This window comes from Meyerozyma guilliermondii, genomic scaffold (assembly GCF_000149425.1).
Source record: "Meyerozyma guilliermondii ATCC 6260 scaffold_5 genomic scaffold, whole genome shotgun sequence".
Taxonomy (NCBI): Eukaryota; Fungi; Ascomycota; class Pichiomycetes; order Serinales; family Debaryomycetaceae; genus Meyerozyma; species Meyerozyma guilliermondii.
The window spans coordinates 917,742-937,227 of record NW_001809796.1 but is presented as its reverse complement, the minus strand read 5'-3'; the positions used below and the strand labels follow the sequence as shown (position 1 = coordinate 937,227).

Here is a 19,486-nt window from a genome sequence, read left to right as displayed (position 1 = left end):
GTAAGACTCGAACTAGTTTAGCCGCAGCCAGCCAATAAAATCGCGCCGCATTCGTTATCAGGGTGGGGAAGCCGGCGTGCGCGCACCGGCCCTCGGTAGTGCTGCAGGCGAATGCGCCTCGACCACCGGTACCGGCGACTAGGTATAGGGGCCAGATGAATAGGAGACTTGAAATAGAGGTGGTTGCGTGAAAATTTGACTCAGACACCAATTGTATACAAACATATGAATGCTGGACTTTTTTGCCGTTTTCAGTACCTTATCGCATTTAATCGCTAGCCAATCACAGCCGTGCCAATGTCCCTGACCGGCCCGCCGGCGACTACCGGATCTAGGACCACCGGATCTCGCACCACCGGCGATACCCGACGTGAGAAGCCATGTGATCCGGCGATAAGTGGCACGCGAGTACACACGTGATCCATATATGAACGAGCACGTGAACGCACACGTGACCACCACCTCATCTTCGCGGTTTTCCTCACATCGCTATGCTGCAACTATCGTTTCTGCCCGATGTTTTGGCCCGGGTTGCGCCAGACATCTCACTTGATCGTCATATTGCCGAGGGCTTGCGGCCTTGCTTGCGAGAATTTGACGAGTTTAAACCTCTAAAAACAACTTTGGGAGCACTAAACACCTCCGACGGCATCCCGGTCGTCGGTTCCAGCATCGTGAAAAGTGGATCTACCACCGTTTTTTGTGGCATTTCCGTAGGAACCGTCGAGAGAGACACCACAAATACATCCAAATATGCCTCTATATACCCCGTGGTGGAAGTTTCTCGAGGTAGAAGTGGCGCCCCAACTGACGAAGAAATGATCTTGTCGGAGTCACTCTACGAGCTGGTGTTGCATTCGAGAATTATCCCCAGAGAATCACTTAGGGTGACCCCTGGAGTGGCGGTGATCAATGACCGTGGCACTGGTCATCAGTCGGTGCTGATTTACTACCCAGATATCAACCCAGACGAATATGAGATTCTCGACAAACAGCGAATGGTGAATCACGAAATGGTTTTGACAGCCCATCTCAAGGTGTTGTCGCGAGACGGACCGCTTTTCGACATTTGTCACAAGGCTTTGGTGGAAGCGTTGCTTAACGTTCGTCTTCCTCGGATGTACATTAATGATACCGTAGATATTCGTGTGCCTGTTCGTTCTCGAGGTAACTTTGGACATTTAAATTCACAGCAACAGCTCAACATCGATGCAAATGCTGAGATACTGAAACCTTTGGAGCTCGAAACTGCAAATATCGGCTTATCGTCGTCGTTTGGTGTGGTGAACCAGTCGGTGCTTTTGGCTCAGCTTGAAGGTGACGCTGAAGAAACGGCAGCTACCTCCAGAATGAACATCATCACTACCAAAGATAAACTCCAGGGCTTCAGTCTCTCGGGAAACATCGACCGAAATATGATAAAAAAGGCAATCGAGTTGTCGCAATTACGAGCCGAATTGGCACCATAGCTCATTAGATTCGTACATACTACTAATACCATCTCCTAAGCACTTTTCTCAGCTGCTCTCCAGCTCCGAGTCCTCTCGTTCCAGCTCGGGATCCTTGGAAATGAGACGTTGTTTCCGCTTGTTAAAAAGACTGTCGTCGTCGCCTTTAAAATATGGGTCGTTTTCTGCCGCTGGTGATCTCGATTTTTTATTCGAACTGGGGACTTCCTCGTCCTCTTTGCCAGTCTGTGCTTCCTCCTCGTCGTATTTTTCAACTTGTTGCTGAAGATCCACAACCGTCAGCTCAAACTGCGTAAAAGTACGATTATATTCCTGCGACCCTTCGCTGAACAAACTCTCCAATTTCGGCCCACCCAAAGGTGCACTACTTCGCTTGCGATAAAACAACAAGTAGGCCGCACCAGTTATACATTGCGTGGGATCTTCAATGGGAGAAACATGGCTATCATTGAAATAGTACCATTTTCCATCTCTGAAATTTTTCACCGACGCAGTATAATGGCCCCCTCCAAGCCCACCGTAGTGGTTATCAACCGCAATTAAGTCGTATATCAACGACTCGTCTCCACCAGCTACAAAGTTAGACATGTCAAGACCCTCAATGGGGAAATCCACAGTCAAATCAATCTTGTCACTGAACGAGCGAGCACTCTGAAATCGCTTGAGATGAATGGTCAAAATGTCTCCTGTAGACCAAATTTGAATCGTCTTGGTAGCTCTCTTATGATCCTTGCAGCGAGGACAGTACCACAAGTCAAACTCACCAAGAACCTCCGGGGTGCTGAAACTTTGCAAGCAGTCCACCAACAGCACGGTGGTTCTTCTTTGCTTCTCTGCCTTGAGTCTACTTGCTTCCACAGCTTCATTTCGAATGGATAGTTTGTTCTTCCACGCCTTGGCTTCGTCTTTGTCGAAAACTTGAGCGTAGGCAGCATTTCTCCATTGACACACCAACACCATATGCTTGGTAACCAACATGTCCTCTGAAGGACTTGGCTGAGAGCTATTTGCAATATCTCCTAGCGAGCCTGTTTCTGACTCACTAACCTCGCACGGTGTGGGCAATGTGGTGGTGGAGTCAAATAACAGCCCAAGATTGACAAACCCATCTCCATCGGTTTCATCGTCCAGCAACTTGACGGGAGATTTACTAGCTGGTGACTTGGAATTTTCGACGAGAACATAGTCGGATGCTTCAGTGGTTTCCTCGTCTTTTTCGTTTTCAATAGGAGAATCGGCCTCTTTTTCAATTGGAGAATCAGACTGCGATTTAATGTAGAACTTTTGTTCGTCCGCAGAGGCTCGTTCAAGTAAATCTGGAAGACGGTTAAAGTTGAGACGAGTGACTGGTGCCTGTAAGCTACTATCAGTGTCGGGACGAGGTCTCATTCTAAAGGTGTGTCTCATTTTGATCTCATCAATATATTTCACCGAATAGAAGGGTCTCGATTCTTTGGTCGAATCCTCATCCATTTTGTCGTCTTCTGGCGAGCTCTCGAAACTGTCAACTTCTAAATAGCGAGTCAACTCCTCGATCTTGCTTTGAACAACAGCATAATCCAATCTCTCGTTCTCATCCAAAACAAGAAATAGCGGTATCCCGAAAGCATGCACCATTTTATATGAAGGGTCTGAGTCCTCCAACGTACTAAATACCGGCACGATAATATCACGGGACGGATCATGAGGTATAATGTAAACGTAGTGGTCGTCATCTTCAGCCAAGAGTTCATTAATAGGGAAGAATTTGAGCTGCTGGTATTCTTCCTGGAAGTTTTTTATGATTGCGTCGTTGTATAGTTCAAAGACAAAGAAGTAATGGCGAGGCAAATGGAAGAATTCTGACAAGTACAGAACGAGCGAATCAAATGTGGAGGATTTTGGTAGCGATATTTCCAAGGTTTTGATTTTGTTCAGGCTCAGCTTATCTGACATATCCACAACCGTAATTGTATGAAACCATTTCTTTTCTATAGGCAAAGGAAGGGTCAAATCACTGAAGGGATCAAAGGTTATTGAGGTCTTTCCACAATCGGGGCACACCAATGTAGATTGATAGAGCCCAGTGAACAAGTCCACGATAACAGAATCATTTCGTTGCTTATGTTGCATCCAGCACTTTTCTGCTAGTTCCATGATGGCCCGTTGGTTGCCTATATCATCATCACTGAGTTCTGGCTTTTCGCTGTAGGGTTTATTAAGGATACGGTTCAAGTCTTCGTGAAGCGCATCAAGTAGCCAGCTTAGAAATTCCTGAGAATCTTGTTGCTGGTAGCCCAGAAACATCGAGGAATAATGACCGATGGTGTACTTGAAATCTCTGGGAGAGACGCTAGAGACCAGAGATGTTGGGTCGAACGCTTTGTGCAAAAGTGAGGCAAAGGCCATGGCAACTTCACCTTTGAATCCCAAGGCATTGGTGGTGTTGAGCTCTTTGTTGTGGATATCCAAGAAGAAATAGTTGTTGACTTCGGGTACGTGAAGCAAGCATTGAAGCGCTGAGTTCATGTAGCAAGTATTGCCTAAGTTGGAGAAGCCCACGGTTCCTCCCGAGCCACCAGTTGTACTTCTGCCAGTGACAGCATCGAGTCTTTGTGCCTCCAACTTGATGGACAGTAGGTAGGTATCCAAGGGAAAGGATAACAGCGAGTTACGGTTGGGTTTCTCAGCAGTTTCGACCAAAAGATGGAATTTCTGGTTGGCCAAACCTTGACTCGAAAGCGTCGCCTCGAATAGTCCAGGAAGAATCAACGACTTTCGAGGAATAGAACGAACAAAGTATGGAATAGTGATACTAGGAGAAATGGTCTCTCCGACATCATTAAGTGGAGCAATTACCCAGACTCTAAACTTCTTCTCAAGCTTAATCTGAGACCGAACAGTTTCGAGCAACTCACCTATGGTTCTTATTCTTGAAAGAAAGAAAGATGTTGGATGGTGGTTGTAGTTGTGATGAGAGCTCTGGTACCGACCATGGCGCTGTGGTGTGTTTTTCACGAGCTGGTGCAACGCAAACAACGTGGGATGCCTCTCTACTTCGATCGAACCAGTTTCTGGATTTTTCACAAGTGTGCGTACAACCGGGTCTCCTTTTACTTCAAACCACTCAGTAAGCTTTATAAAAACTTGTGGGGGCACGTTGTATGTGGGCACAGGCTCGTCCTTTTCAGGGTATAGGTTACCCATAGGATCCACAATCAGATTCATATCCAATGGTCCAAGCTCATTAGCAAGTTGCGACCATGAATCCACTTGTAGGTATAGGAAAGTCTTGAGAAAGACATGTGAAATGATGTACCAGAGATCCCCCTCTGCTCCGTATGAGGTTTTGAGAAGATCTTCGATTTCCTGGCGTCTTTCAGTCAATATTTGACTTTCTTTGTCGTCAGCAGGAACCGAAGAAGTCGATGTCACCGAGCTAAGAGAAAGTGCTTCTTTGCCAAAACCAGCATGCTGTTCAGAATCGTTGGAAGATTCCCCATTCTGAGGTAGGGGGCTTAAAATAGGCAGCGGTTCTTCGCCAGAGACAGAATTGTTATCGGTGATGTCCTGCACCATTTTTGATCTCAATATGCTAAGATGGTTGCTTGTCTCCAATGGTACACAGAGACTTTTTAGGATACGCTTGGACGATATATACGAGTTTCACGCCGTCAAATTGTTTTTGAATTGGTTATTTGTGGCGTAAGTAGTCTAACAATCTTCTGAAGGAATCGATCGCCATTTGTGAGAGTCCTGCAGACAGCGCGAGATGGGCGTTGAAACCACAATTGCAAAAGAAGAAAAGTTGTCGAAGAAATAGAAGTAAACTCTACTTTTGATCAGTTTGGTTCCTGTACGTAGCTCAACTGCTTGCACTTCTTTGATAGTTATCGTGCCCTCGATTGCTTTTAACAATTTCTATCATCCTGCATATAACTACCATGTCAAACCCCAGACTCTAATTTATTCTCCAGAACCACTTAACTTAATCACCACAACACACGAAAACGACAGTTCAGCTCGCAATACTTGATCAGCACACTCTCTGGAGCTAGGAAAGCACAATGGTGGACTCGGAAATTGTCCAAGATGACCTGTCGATTCCAATTATCAATTTTCTATGCGATAAGGTTCTCCGTAATTACACCATTAATAGGGAGCTCTTGGACAATTGGCGGGCAGAATTACTGGATGTAGCCAGAAATCAGAATGAGTTATCGGATATTGTTTCCGAAGAAGTTTTACTAGCACCACCACCTCGAAATACTGCTCCCTTTATTGACAAGGATGACTTGAAAGGGTTTCTTGATATGCTAGATTCTCCTCAAGGTATCGAATATCCTATACTTCGTATCGTATTGTTTGAAATACTAGTATGTGCAAGTACTGTATCATTCACTGTCAAAATTGAGCTTTTTAGAAGCGGGTTTCATGAGCTATTTGCTGCAAGTTTGTTCAAATTGGATCTTGCAAATGACAAAGTTCACCCAGAAGAAGTCCACTGTCTCATATCTCAGCATGTGAGAGTATTGGTGGCGTACGCTGAACTTGGAGGCGACTTTACTTATTTAAAGCAACTTATGGCCCCATTGGTTGGAAAAGTTGACTCGGCCAACCATTCCTCATCAACTTTCCATATAACTCTTTTGAAAAAAATCCTCTCAAATTCAACTTCCAACATACCTACATTGGTATTTAACGATTATGAAAAACAGCCCATAACAATCCCGTTTGCTTCAACGAGCGAAATTCTGCATTGCTTCACAATTCAATTCTGGTTCAAACTCGACAGCTTTTGCAATAATGAAAAGTCTGATGATACTAGAAGCATAGTCTTGTTTCAACTAGCGCCCTCGTCCGCAGAGGATGCCGGACACACAGTAATGATAAAGTTACTTTTGGACAGTGAAATTTGTTCTTATCAGCTAGTGGTTGACCTATATAACAACGGTAATCAATCTGTGATACTGTTCCCATTCAACCAAAAATTCACCAGCAACGGAGCTGATAACGACTTTAACCATATTGCCATAACCTACGATCCTTCACAGCGACTCAGTCTTTTCATAGATGGCGACTGCAGCGAGTACATTCCCTGTCCTATACTTCAGAGCGCTGCTGGCGGATGGAAAAAACTATACATTGGCTCGACCCAAAATGAATATTGTCATCCTATAGGACAAAGTGAGCTCATAGTACGCAATCTAGCTGTGTTGAACATAGCATTGAACCACCAATGGATCGCATTTTTACATGCAATTGGATTTAATTATGACTGGAGTTACAAGGATTTGTCGCTGAACAATGTTTTAAGTCTCATGAATGAAATTCAAGGTCAAAGATTCGTGGATTTTGCTTCTAAGGTAGCAGAATTGAGAGTTAAAGAGCACTATCGAGACAACTCAGGAAAGCAAAGAGCTCACAAACAGGTCCAAGATGGCTCTATCGACAGCCGTATACGACACACACGCCATTTAATGCAGCAAACATTCCGAAACGAGAATGTACTTCTTGACTTTAATGGCAGTCGCTTGAGTGATTTGGAAGCTCCTAAGTATTCAAAGATCGTTGTCCACAAAGCAAAAAGTCTCACAAGTTCTTTCTACAGTGTGGGAGGTACGTATTTCCTCCTCAGGTTAATTGAGAAAGAGTCTCGGAAGCCTGAAGCTGATTTAGCAGCTGAGGAAAGTGCGTTTTTCGCAGCCATTGAATTGCTCTTTTCCATCATCAACAGAAACTGGCGTATAGCGAGAGAGTTCGAAAACATCAGCGGCTACGGTATTTTAAGCATCCTTCTCTCCAACGGAATCGATAACAGAAGCGAAAAAGTGAAAGAAAAACTAATTCTGTGTATCCTTAAACACTGTGGATATTCCAACGCTGGCTCACCGCTTTTAACGAACCCCCAAATCTACCGCCATTTGATACTCAATGCCGATCATATCTTTGCAGGAAGCGGGACTTCGTTGCAAGTTTTTTTAAAGCACCTCAATTCCATGATTAGTGGGGGAGAGTATTGTCGGTGGAACTTGATTGAACTACAGAAACTTAAATTACTCCGCAAGTTGGTGCACATCTTGAAAGCTTCGATCAACTCGGATGGCTGTGCTGAGTTATCATCTGAGACCATGGCTGAGTTGACAAGAGTGGTCAAGAATATCGTTATAGTGGACTCCTCCATTGAGAGCATACGAGCACTTTCATTATTTGTTGTATACTTGTTGATTCCTTCTGAACCTATAACTCCCAGAAACATGGCACAAGAAGACGAAGAGAGCTACATTGATATTTCAAGAACTGCGCAGCATCAGATTGGCCTAGAAATTCTCAATCTGATGACATCTGTGTTATGTGAAAGGACAAGACTGCCAAAGAAAGTCAAAAGATTTTCTCGTGCTATTACTTTGCACTGGATTCTTTTACTTCTTGGCTGCAACAATACATCCCAGACTAACGAGGGGGTGGTTAAGTGTGCTATGAAACTTTTCGCTAAACTTCTCCGTGCTCTTGGGCCCAATGTTCAAAAGAGATTCTTTCAAGGAAGTCACGGCAAAGAGGTGTTGACTTACTATTTGAAAGATTGGTGGTCTAATGACGATATTGTGAGATTGCTCTTCAAGTTGTCTTTCAGTGAAGAAGCTTTACTGAAAGATTCTGATTATGAAAATGAGTCTATCAATCTGATAATTGAAGCAATTGCTTCGAAAGACCAGCCTGATGGAGTCTTAGCCCTACCGCAGCTTCTTCTAGTACTCAACAACGTGATGCTCAATTCCATGAACGTTCTCAGCAAAGCCAGTGGAAAGTTATTGAGCGCTCCCAATTCACCAAGGAAGTCAATAGTCAACACTTGTAATAATGTTGAAGTTTCTTTGAATGTTTTGCACTTGTTAAACCAAATGCCAGACGCTATAAGAAACGGTTTCAGAAGAATACCAGCTCTTGCGCAAGTGTTCACTAGCGCAGAGTACTTGGAGGGTGCCTTTGAGCTTCTTGCACACTTGAGGCTTTCACTAACTTGGATTAACAAGGATATCAGATCGAGTTTCGAATCTTGTTACAAAGCATGGGTGGAAGTGTTGACGGAAATCTTCTTTTCCAAAATCAATGATTCAAAGAATTTGCTTGCAACTTTGCGGTCGCTCAATGACATAACTAGGCAAATAGCATTGGACACTATATTCCCCAGCATCATTGGCCACATTGAACAGTTTGTGAACAGCATAGACAAAAACAGTTTTGATGCCAGTGTCATTGATTTTGTTGAAGGATCACTGACTTGTTTGTGCTACTACTTCAACAACTTCATTGGAAGAAATTACTACGTCAGTGGAGAGACAACTGATTTGTTCACTAAATGTCTCGTATCGGTGGTAGAGCTCGTTGATTCTGCTCCTCATCAATTGCACAAACTTTCGCTTTTGAGCAAGTTAAAATCGTATCTTGGCCAAATTATTGTCATGAGAGTTCTAGAGATCGCAGAGTGTACAGTTGGTAACGAAAGACAAGACGAAGACGAGTATCTGGCTAACAAAGATTTGGAAGAAGAATTGAACTCTGTGTTGAAGTTTCTTCTTTATCGACAAACCACCGTCTTTCAACAAGAAGTGTTGAACGATGTTCAGTTGAGCAGAATTATCACGCTAATATGGGGGACCTACTTCAAGTTTCCGAAAAGTGAACAGAGTGCGGTAATGGAATATACCATCAGTTTTATGCGCACCTCATACATGCTTACCATGGATAGATTTGACCGGATTGTTCGTGAGGCTACCGTGGAGGGCCAGCAAGATCGCCAGCTGATCGTGATAGAATTTTACCGAGCTTTGATGTCTCAAAATGACTCCGAGTCAATGAAGAGTATAAATCTTCCCAAGGTTAAAAGATTCTTCATGTCAAAATTTTCGTTAATTGTCAGCCCTGAAGACCAAAGGTCTGGTGCCAGCCGGCTCAAAGTCATGGATATGATGAGCGTTATGCTTCACAACGGAAGCTCCTTGGGACTAAACGACAGTGGATACTTGGACATTTTTGTCCGTGATTGTGAGAGACTCAAGAGCCTGATAATCCATACCGAGACATTAAAGTACAACCGAACCATTCAGGACAAAGAAGAGAATTCTCAGTTTTTCATAACCTCCTACAATAGTTACAAGACAGAGTTTACAAGGCTCTTGGGTGACAGTCGACGCCAAGTTTCAAGTTACTCGTTGGACTATATTGAGAACAACGATAGTATGCGCAAGAGAACTATACTCGAAGAGCACCTTTCTGAGTCGGAAAGACTTTCTTATAATCTCAGCGTGCCCACGAAAGAACTCCCTCTTAAAGACCAAGCACTCACCTATGAGCAAGCAGTCTCTGGACTCAGCTCCATGGCTCTTTCAACAGAGGTGGATGATACCAACGACGCCGACGACTACGAGATAATCAATGATGAGGATACCGATGAAAACACTGACTTTGATGATCGCAATCGAAGAGTCTTACGAAGCCTCTACATGGGAGATCAAATTGTTGCGCTCTGGAATGTGAGCCAGATTAACGGTTTGGCACCTATCGAGAGCTTGATGATTCTAGGCAACACCCATATATACTTGATCGAAAACTACTTGCATTGCGCCGATGGAACGGTTGTCAATGCCTCGAATGCTCCACCAGAGCTCAGAGATCCATATTTGCAGCTCATCAACTCACAATCGTCTTCCGCCAAGATGGAGCACAAACTTCACCGAAACAAGAATTGGAGCTTGGAGAAACTAAGTTGCGTTTCCAAGCGACAATTTTTGCTTCGGGACGTGGCCATGGAGATGTTTTTCAGCGACGGAGCCAGTGTCTTGGTTACTTGTCTTTCCAAGAAAGATCGTGATAGTATCTATTCCAAGCTACTGTCGTTGGCTACTGGGGTTGGTTTAGATTCTGATCTCACCAAGGCGCTCAATTCCAGTATCTTGCACCACAGCACCAGCAACTCCAATACTGGCTCTTTCTTTGCGTCCAAATTCACCCTGGCTTTCGCCAATATGAATGTCCTTGAAGCTACGAAAAAATGGAAGATGGGAGAGATATCCAACTTCTACTATCTCATGATAATCAATACGATCGCTGGAAGAACCTACAATGATTTGACCCAGTACCCCGTGTTTCCTTGGGTAATTTCCGACTATACCAGCGAAACATTGGATCTTCTGAATCCTGCCTCGTTCAGAGATTTATCCAAGCCAATGGGCGCTCAAACCCAGCCACGAGCAAACCAGTTCAAAGAGCGGTACGAGGCTTTAGAAAGCTTGAATGACAAGCATGCTCCACCGTTCCATTACGGAACCCATTATTCTTCGGCTATGGTGGTGACATCGTATCTCATTCGACTTCGACCTCATGTTCAGTCGTATTTGCTTTTGCAAGGTGGAAAATTCGACCATGCCGATAGACTATTCTACTCAGTTGAAAAGGCTTGGAACCTGGCTGCTCGCGATAACACCACAGATGTCAAAGAGCTCACGCCCGAGTTCTTCTACCTTCCTGAGTTCTTAGTCAACTCCAATAATTTTGCGTTGGGAAACCTTCAAAATGGAACCTCGGTCAACGATGTGCTACTACCTCCATGGGCCCATGGTGACCCGAAAATATTTATTGCAAAGAACAGAGAGGCTCTAGAGAGCTCCTATGTGTCTGCAAACCTCCATCTTTGGATCGACCTCATCTTTGGCGTCAAGCAAAGTGGACCTGAAGCCGTGAAAAGTCTCAATGTATTTCACCACCTCTCATATAATGGAGCTATTAACATCGACAATATTGACGACGAAACCGAAAAAAGGGCAGTTATCGGAGCCATCAACAATTTCGGCCAAACTCCAATGAAACTATTCAGCCGTCCTCACCTTGCCAAAGAGGTACTCAACGTTCCAAGCTTGTACATGGTGATAAGCTGCGTAAATGGACCTCCCAAGCTTCTGTTTGAGTCTAAACTCAGCTTGCCAATAAAGAAGCTAGAGTGGAGCACCAAGGGCAACAAATGGGTGGGGAGACCGGCTTGTATCAGTGCCGAGGACGATCTTTTGATACGCAAGGTGAACCATTTTAAAGACGAAAGTGGTTCGTTGATAATCAATTCTACTGTTTTTCTTGGCCTTCACGACTTCAACATCACTGCCCTCACCCAGATGGGATACAAGCAGTTTCTCACCGGCTCCGAGGATGGGGTTATAAATGTGTGGAAGTACCATTCAGCAAAGAGTCTTAATTTTCAATGTGTTCTTCGGGGCCACAATACGGAAATCAAGGCCATCAAGTACAACCGAAGCCACCGGTTTGGCGTAAGTATCGATGCTTCTGGTCTTGCCATCTGCTGGGATTTGGTTCGGAACAAGTTTATTCGGAAGGTGAAAGCAGAAAATGTGGAGCTCATTGCTTTGTCTGAAGACAATGGAAACATCGCTGCTATTTGTTCTACAAACGATAAACAGGTTTTGAATATCTACACCATCAACGGCGAGGAGGTGATCTCGTACCTGCTTTCACAGAAAGTCACAGCTTTGGCTTTTGCAAGTTCTAATGGAACAGTGGTTCCGTCGGATCGTCGGTCGGTGGTGAATAATCACAGCTACTGGAATAACGAAATTCTAGCTTTAACCCTCACCACCGGACTGTCAACAAGCATCCAGGTGTTGGAATTGGTTCCGAAAATCAACAATTGGTGCCTCCAAGAGTTGAACCATGTCGATATTTCAGCTACAGATATCCAAACCGTGAGTTGCATAGAACTTCTCAAAAAAACCGAAGTTGATCCCGACGACCGTCTTTGCCGAGGAATTCTCCAATTCGTTATTGGTGATGTCTCTGGAAGAGTATATGTATGGTAATAGTAGCTATGAACTTGCCCATCTCCAGTATATATTCCTGCACACAGCCTCTCCATATCTCGGCTGCGGAGTATGTTAAGCTGGACCAGCCACTGTTATGGTGTCTTTCCTACCTCCTATTCAGGTAAAAACCACACTGGCGTGCCTAGCATGGTATTTAGTGTCGTCGATAACATCGCAATTAACCAAAGTAATCCTTGTTCGATTTAACTATCCGCTATTTTTAAGCCAGGCTCAATTCTTATTCGGAGCACTTCTTTCTGCAGCATTTATATACTTTTCAAAGTCATTTCCCGATACCACCAGTCATTTCCCACTGGGAAGCGTGCCCACAGATCCCGCAAAACCACTTTTTCATAAACTTTCATTTCTCAAAGTCAGTCCTTTGGGACTTTTTCAGTTCAGTGGAAAGTATGCTTCGCTCAAAGCGACGTCTATGATACCCCTTTCTACCGTATCGAGCCTCAAGGCGCTCTCGCCACTCCTAATTGTGGCTGGATACCGCATAGTGTACAATGTTCATGTACCAGTATCAACCGTCTTGTCATTAACACCTTTGGTTTTTGGGGTTGTTCTCATGATTATATCCGAGTCTGGCACTCAATTCTTTCATGGTGGCTTCACCTCCACCCAGATTACGGGTGTCACTTTCTGCTTGCTCAGCATGTTCATTTTTGCAGCGCAAAATATATATGGAAAAGAGTTGATAACTTGGGACACACCCAGCCAACCGGCTTCAATGATGCTCAATACCGAGCCCAGCCGACCAACGACACCTCTACCAGAATACCAAGTCCCAGAGTTGAGCTCTTCGTATGGAGAACATAAACCCAATGGTTTCAGACAGAGGACAAACTCTATTCGATTACCATTTTCAACTTCTGATCTCAGAGTCAACGAAAAACAGGCAGAATCGGACCACCAGCTGCTCCCATACATCCAGGTGACCCAGGATAACAATATGTTTGTTTCTACATCGCAGGCATCCAAACCTGACCGCATGACTACAATCTTCTACTGCTCAAGCATTGGCTTTGTTTGTCTGTCTGTGGTGTTCCTATTCAAGGAATCTGGCCTGTTGATGCTGCGGATTACGGCGACAAACACCGATATCGATGCCTCTTCAGAATTTTTGTTTGTGGTGGTTCTAATCATTCTCGACTCGTTGTCACATTTCATCCAGACGCTTTTGGCATTCCATCTTTTGGGTCTGATTCCAGCTCTTTCGTACTCCATTGCCTCGATGATGAAGCGAATAGTTCTCATTACCGTGAGCCTAGTATTGGCCATTGGAAAACCCGAAATTCAAGATAACAGCGACAAGTGGTTCGGAGCAATTTCTACACTACAACTCTGCGGTCTTGCCATGATCTCCCTTGGAATGTACAGCTATGACCGGTGGGGATCGCGAGCAATGAAAAAGAGACGGTAACTACAAAAAAATATTTGGAAGGCTAGAATGCCCAGCTGCAATCGGTGACAAAATGTCACAACAGCCACGCCCGCAATTTCCGTGACTACCCTTACCCAGACGAGTCCAGGTACGACTAGTTTACTCTAGTGCCGGTTGTAGAGAGTTTCAATTCTGGGAGAGACGAATGTCTGAATTAAAGCCCTACAATAATACCGACACATGTACAATAGAGAAAAAATTCCGCGATGGTGCTTTTTATACCCGCGAACCACACCCGCACACCACTTTACTGGTCTCTCGAAATTCCCTGAGGGAATCTACCGATTCCATGTTGTCGTTTACGGTGCTCTTGTACCTTCTATCGGTGGCTGTTGCTGGATCTGTGTACGGGAGGTTCACAGGACTTCCAGAAACTTCGAGAGGAATTGCCCCGGGTAGAAACGGGCTTAATTTTCAGTCCAGAATACTCATTCAGTTGGAAGGTTCAACCAAGTCTGAGGCTATACCGGTAGACAAGAAGTTTAAATTTCGTGCATTGGGGTTGGATCCTGGCTTGTACCAGCTCTCAATTGATAGCTATGACTTTGAACTCAAAAATTCAAAGTGGCAGATTGAAGTTTCCAACGAGGACGAAACCGCCGCAGTTGAACATGCCACAGGAAAACCACTCAATGTAACATCACGCGCAATTATTAGTGCTGAAAACCCATTAGAAGTGAAGGTTGTTGGCACGACGCAATACTATGAGGACCTGGAAGGTGGTCTTTCCAAAATGCTCCAGGACAGTCCATTTGGTTTCATATTTCGCAACAGAACCTACACCACGATTTTCGTCGTGTGCTTGATAACCATGGCACTTCCGTATGTGCTACTGTTTGTCAACCCAGAGCTTGCAGAGCAGATCAACCAAAAGCAACCACCGGCAAAGTATGTTGTGAAAGAAGAAGTCGAAGTGTTGAGCAAGCCTCAACCTCAACAGAGACCACCCAGTCAAGTTTCGCAAAGGGGAGCAAGTCAGTCCAGTCTGCCAGTGCCCAGGGTACCAGCGCAGGGTAGTAAAAGAAGGGCATAAGAGATCCCAAGATTGTATGACAATGCAAAATATTATGTAGTCTATTCACACTCGAACATTTAGTTTGAGTCCCACAATATAGTAACGACTTATAAACCAACACACAGCGCCCATGAAACTCAAAAGTCCACAGAAGAGAACAAACATGCGATAATTTTTTTCACTTTCGTCCCCAATAATTGCTGCACTCATGGGAATACCAAAAAGGTTTCCCACACTCACAATGATGTAAAGAAGTCCATATCGCTGTCCAAACTCGTTGGTTGGAGTGATTTCTCCAAGGCAGACTGGAGTCATCGTGAGAATAGATGCACTGGTAAATCCACCAGCCACTGCAAATGCATAGATAGCTCCATGGTATTGGCCAAAAGGAAGCCATATAACCAAGATGGACAAAGCAAATCCAATCAACATCACCACCATGACATTGAAGCGTCCGTAGAAGTCAGAAATGTAGCCTGGAATCCATCGACCCAACACTCCACTGGCATTGAAAATGGTCAATAAAAGGTAGGAAGAGGACTGGGAGATTCCTTGCTTGATAGCGTATGAGGCAAAGTAGGTGGTTGCCGACATGAGCGCCAATTCCACTACAAAAGTGCCTGCTATCAAGAAAGACAACTTGCGATCTAAGAGGTGACGAAAGTCGATGAATTTTTGCTTTTTTCCGTCATTATCGACGGAATGGTAAATGGCGTCTCTGGATGTAGCCAATAAAGCAGCACATAGTTGGCACCCCAAGCAAAAAAATGCCAAGACACGAATGGCCCAAGTGAATCCCACCAGGGTGTACAACGACCGAAGCATTAAAGGTATAGCAATTCCTCCCACAGAACCTCCAGTAGTTGCCATTCCAATTGCCACGCCTCGCTTACGACAGAACCACTGACCGATAACGCCCACCAAAGGGGTGACCATGAGGGCGTTTCCCAATCCAACACAGATCGATAGCGCCAAGATAAATTGCCAAACTTGGGTACAACTTGCTGTTGACATTAGACCAGCAAATGACAAACAAGAACCTCCTAAAAGTAGCAAGCGGGACCCGATTCGGTCAAAAACCGGTCCTACGACCACACCCACTGCAAACGAAAGCGCCAAGTAGATGGAGAATATCCACGAAATGGTTGAGGTCGAAACATGCGATAATTGGTGTATAGAAACATAAGCCTGGATGGCACCCATGGAATTGAGCAAACCAAAGGTAGATACGAGTCCCATGAACGACCCAAACACTACACTGTAAGCCTTCGTTCCTCCGTCAGGAAAGTCATGATCTTCGTGATTTTCATTCTGCGAAATAGTGCTTGTTTCCTGACTCAATTCTGGCTCCGAGCCGCGATAGACACTATTGCTCACGCCTCCAGGCGGCTGCAATTCAAAGCTCTCGAGCGGCTGTTCTCCGACACTTTGTATGGGCATAAAAAATGGGAAAGAGGAGATTTAGTCAGTCGATTTAAATTATGCATTTAATTTCCATCTCTGCACGGCACCTGCAGTCTTCGGCGCTAGTTACTACTTTGGGACTACTTTGGGCATCATATAATTTGCAGCTACACTGGCTAAGGCTAATCGTTGGGGTGTGTAAGTTCCTTCTTGGCCTCCTCGGAGTAGTTCTTGCTCTTGTCATAAGCGGGACTGGGGTTTGTCCAGCCATTGACATAGTCAAAGTCGGTTTCCACAAAGTGCGCAAATGGATATGTGGGGAGAGTCTTGAGTGGAGTTTCTGGAGTAATTATTCCCAACTCTAGTTGACGATTGATCAACTCATCGAGGTATCCACTGATATGGTCTCTGAAACTCTCGAAATTTTTGTACTTGATAATCTGTTCAGGACCTTCGTACAAGATTTTCTTCAAGAGCGAGGGAACAAGTGGTTCATCTTTCATCTCCTCAATTGAATAAAAAACCGGGTGATTGGTGAAGATGATTGCTTGGGTCTTGGGTAACCTTCTAAGGGTTTGTCTTTCGACTCGAACATTAAATTGTCTTGGTTCGGTGGACTTCAAGTCAGCCGCCAAATTGGGTTGGTACTTGGGCAATTGGTACACATTATTCAACTTGAGCTTGTGGTCCCACGTAATATACCACGACGCTCTTTCCACTGGCTCACCAACCTTCATTCTATGAAACCATCTTTCCATCGACTTTTGCAACTTTTCTTTGTAGTAGGGAACATCTTCGTGAATAGTGTCGATATGATGGCCGATTTTCGAATCGATACCAAAAGATCCACCGGGAAATGGAACCGCAGCAGCCACCAAGTAGTGCTTTCCGTCCTCCGGGTTCTTTTTGACAACATAAAAGTCTTCTTTGGCCAACTTTGTCACATATAAAAGTGGTGATTCCTTTAAAGGTAATCTCATATCCAACACTTCTTTGGTCAATTCGTTTCTAATCACCCGTCCGTTCTCCTTCTTGTCTTCTAACACAGTGAACAAAAGAGGATACCTCTTCAAGAGGTGATCCACCACGGTCTCCATGAGTTCCATGCTTGCATCTTCTCCTTCTGGAAGACAATCGATATTTTCCTTTCCGTACTTGAACCATATTCTTCTTTTTTCCTCAATATAGTGCCAGTAGTATTTATCCATGTCGAGCCAATGGTTGATATCCAACTTGAAAATTGACATCGTTTGGTGATAAGGCCATCTGAACGGCCTCCAGGGCCGATCATCGTAGTTTTTTACCTGCTCTGGAGTTATCATAAGAGGTGTGGGTTCAGGCACTTGATCAAGAGTCCCATATCCACTTTTCTCCTTGGCTTGAGGTTTCTGACAAGGTAACGCTTTTTTGTAGAATGCAACCAATTGCTTGTGTCCCAATAATACAGACACAGCAACGGCTGCAAATAGGAACACCATATATCCCGGAACTGGCATTATTTACGTGGAGCTCCTATCGACGGACTCCACCTGTATTTATCCAGGAACCCGAAACAAGCGCCGTCCGTACAGGGTTAAGATCTGCGAGTAGTTGCGGTTCCTCGAACTAAATCAGGTAATATGTTGCGGCTGCGATAACAGCGCCGCACCTGCGCCGGAGTGTGCATATGTACATGGTGCGGCGCGGAATTGCAGCCATTAATCAGATGCAATCATTTCGAAGCGCTGTTCGATGAAATGAGTCAAATGTCTAATCTTTGTATCGACGTCTCCCTCGTGGTTGTACAAGCTCGTGACGATTTTCTCGACCCATGAGTCAACCAAACTAGGATTCTGGTGGCTTATCAGTCCGATGTATTGTCGAAAGCTTTGAGAACTGTACCGCAAATTATAGTAGTTGTTGGTTACATGCTGTTCCATTGAACTTGTGTAGTGGTCCAGCTCGATCGGGTGGTATAGTAATTCTGAGAAGGAACAAATTATAGCCATAAACTGTCGATCTTGGAGCAAGGCAATTATGGAATCGGCGGACTCGCCTTGGAAATAGTGTTCCACATGTTTCACCACCAAATAGTTGTAATAGTCACCACCCATGGTACCAAACTTCGTACAGATGTCAGGATATGTATGGACATTTTTTGACCGGATTCCCATGGACTTGAAGAACTCTCGCGATAAAAAGTAGTTCACTAGCAATAGTTTATGAAGCAGGGTGGATTCGGCACGAGGCAAGCATAGCTCTTGGTTCCAACAATATAGCCCTGGTCCAGATTTGAGTTCTGATACCTCATAGTTGAGATGTGGTATTTTTGCATCAAATGGTCGGTAGCTACCTCCCCAAGCTTGCTCTAAAACTTGTCTGAATGCACTCATATTTCCAATGGACTGGAGCATGGCATAGTTGAAATTGGGAGCGGAAACACTATCTTCAAGAAATCTCAACATATCGTGCCTTTTTTCAATGAACGAAGGAAGTCTCTCGTTGAGAAGGAACAGATCAACGACATATTTTTGGTACGCATGCAATTGTCGAAGTTGAGCTGGTTCATGTACTGGTTCTTGAACTGGTTGACCTTTTCCGAAATGAAGCTCAAGTTCCTCAAATCGTTTCTTGTTCCTTGCTTCAGTCAACGAAAACCGGTGGCTATGAACTTGTCTATCAAGCTCACGAATGAAAGGATTTATGTCTTCCACTCGAAGAGTGTCGAATAATTGGGCAAAAAGCCTGGAAATATTGTCCGTCCATCGGGGTATAATTTCGCTGTCTTGTAAATCAAGTGCAGATACGTACTGGCCAAATTGACTCATCGCCAAGCCTTTGTCAGAACTTTGGATCAAGTATTCAATGTAGCTATTATCTTGTATGATTCCATTGAAGACATCGGCTGAATCTAGAGCCACTTTTGCAAAGGAAGTTGAGGTTAATATCTTGAAAAGATCCTCGAGGTTCTCTAAATGATCACGATGTAAATGCTCGTACAAAGATTTGCGCAAATGATACTCAAAAAGAGCTTGGCCATGGAGCTTCAAAGCGACCAAATGAATCTTGAGAATCCCATCATATTTCCATGAATTTGTTCCATGGTTATGTTTCTTTCTCTGGATGATTGAATCGTTGACCATTAAAAGTCTTGAGATTCTGGATCTGTCGTTTAATTTTGGAAATGTGAAGGTATCCTTGTGATCAAATTGTGATTCATTCATAGTAATTGATGGAGTTGCTCGCGTGGAAAGCAAATGTTTCAAATTGAAGACGCTGGTATCTGGGGAAACTTCCTTCAATATTGAGCTAAAGTTTTCAG

At 44.3% G+C, this 19,486-nt stretch overlaps 8 protein-coding genes across 8 annotated transcripts; 4 read left to right on the top strand and 4 right to left on the bottom strand. All coding sequences in view use genetic code 12, as the record gives it.

Moving 5' to 3' along the window:
- Nucleotides 1–491: 491 nt before the first annotated feature.
- Nucleotides 492–1,469, top strand: PGUG_04457 (exosome non-catalytic core subunit; the record flags this gene model as incomplete). Its single annotated transcript, XM_001483678.1, has 1 exon — nucleotides 492–1,469. The coding sequence occupies one exon, from the start codon at nucleotides 492–494 to the stop codon at nucleotides 1,467–1,469; it is 978 nt and encodes a 325-aa protein (XP_001483728.2).
- Nucleotides 1,470–1,517: 48 nt separating this feature from the next.
- Nucleotides 1,518–5,027, bottom strand: PGUG_04456 (putative ubiquitin-specific protease; the record flags this gene model as incomplete). Its single annotated transcript, XM_001483677.1, has 1 exon — nucleotides 1,518–5,027. The coding sequence occupies one exon, from the start codon at nucleotides 5,025–5,027 to the stop codon at nucleotides 1,518–1,520; it is 3,510 nt and encodes a 1,169-aa protein (XP_001483727.2).
- Nucleotides 5,028–5,515: 488 nt separating this feature from the next.
- Nucleotides 5,516–12,313, top strand: BPH1 (Bph1p; the record flags this gene model as incomplete). Its single annotated transcript, XM_001483676.1, has 1 exon — nucleotides 5,516–12,313. The coding sequence occupies one exon, from the start codon at nucleotides 5,516–5,518 to the stop codon at nucleotides 12,311–12,313; it is 6,798 nt and encodes a 2,265-aa protein (XP_001483726.2).
- Nucleotides 12,314–12,410: 97 nt separating this feature from the next.
- PGUG_04454 (uncharacterized protein) lies at nucleotides 12,411–13,745 on the top strand (the record flags this gene model as incomplete). The annotated part of the gene is made up of 1 exon (XM_001483675.1): nucleotides 12,411–13,745. One exon carries the CDS (start codon nucleotides 12,411–12,413, stop codon nucleotides 13,743–13,745), a length of 1,335 nt encoding a protein of 444 aa, XP_001483725.2.
- Nucleotides 13,746–13,911: 166 nt separating this feature from the next.
- On the top strand, nucleotides 13,912–14,799 carry PGUG_04453 (uncharacterized protein; the record flags this gene model as incomplete). Its single annotated transcript, XM_001483674.1, has 1 exon — nucleotides 13,912–14,799. One exon carries the CDS (start codon nucleotides 13,912–13,914, stop codon nucleotides 14,797–14,799), a length of 888 nt encoding a protein of 295 aa, XP_001483724.2.
- A 45-nt stretch (nucleotides 14,800–14,844) lies between these two features.
- Nucleotides 14,845–16,221, bottom strand: PGUG_04452 (uncharacterized protein; the record flags this gene model as incomplete). Its single annotated transcript, XM_001483673.1, has 1 exon — nucleotides 14,845–16,221. One exon carries the CDS (start codon nucleotides 16,219–16,221, stop codon nucleotides 14,845–14,847), a length of 1,377 nt encoding a protein of 458 aa, XP_001483723.2.
- Nucleotides 16,222–16,367: 146 nt separating this feature from the next.
- PGUG_04451 (uncharacterized protein) lies at nucleotides 16,368–17,681 on the bottom strand (the record flags this gene model as incomplete). The annotated part of the gene is made up of 1 exon (XM_001483672.1): nucleotides 16,368–17,681. One exon carries the CDS (start codon nucleotides 17,679–17,681, stop codon nucleotides 16,368–16,370), a length of 1,314 nt encoding a protein of 437 aa, XP_001483722.1.
- A 201-nt stretch (nucleotides 17,682–17,882) lies between these two features.
- On the bottom strand, nucleotides 17,883–19,388 carry PGUG_04450 (uncharacterized protein; the record flags this gene model as incomplete). Its single annotated transcript, XM_001483671.1, has 1 exon — nucleotides 17,883–19,388. One exon carries the CDS (start codon nucleotides 19,386–19,388, stop codon nucleotides 17,883–17,885), a length of 1,506 nt encoding a protein of 501 aa, XP_001483721.2.
- Between the last annotated feature and the right edge of the window lie 98 nt (nucleotides 19,389–19,486).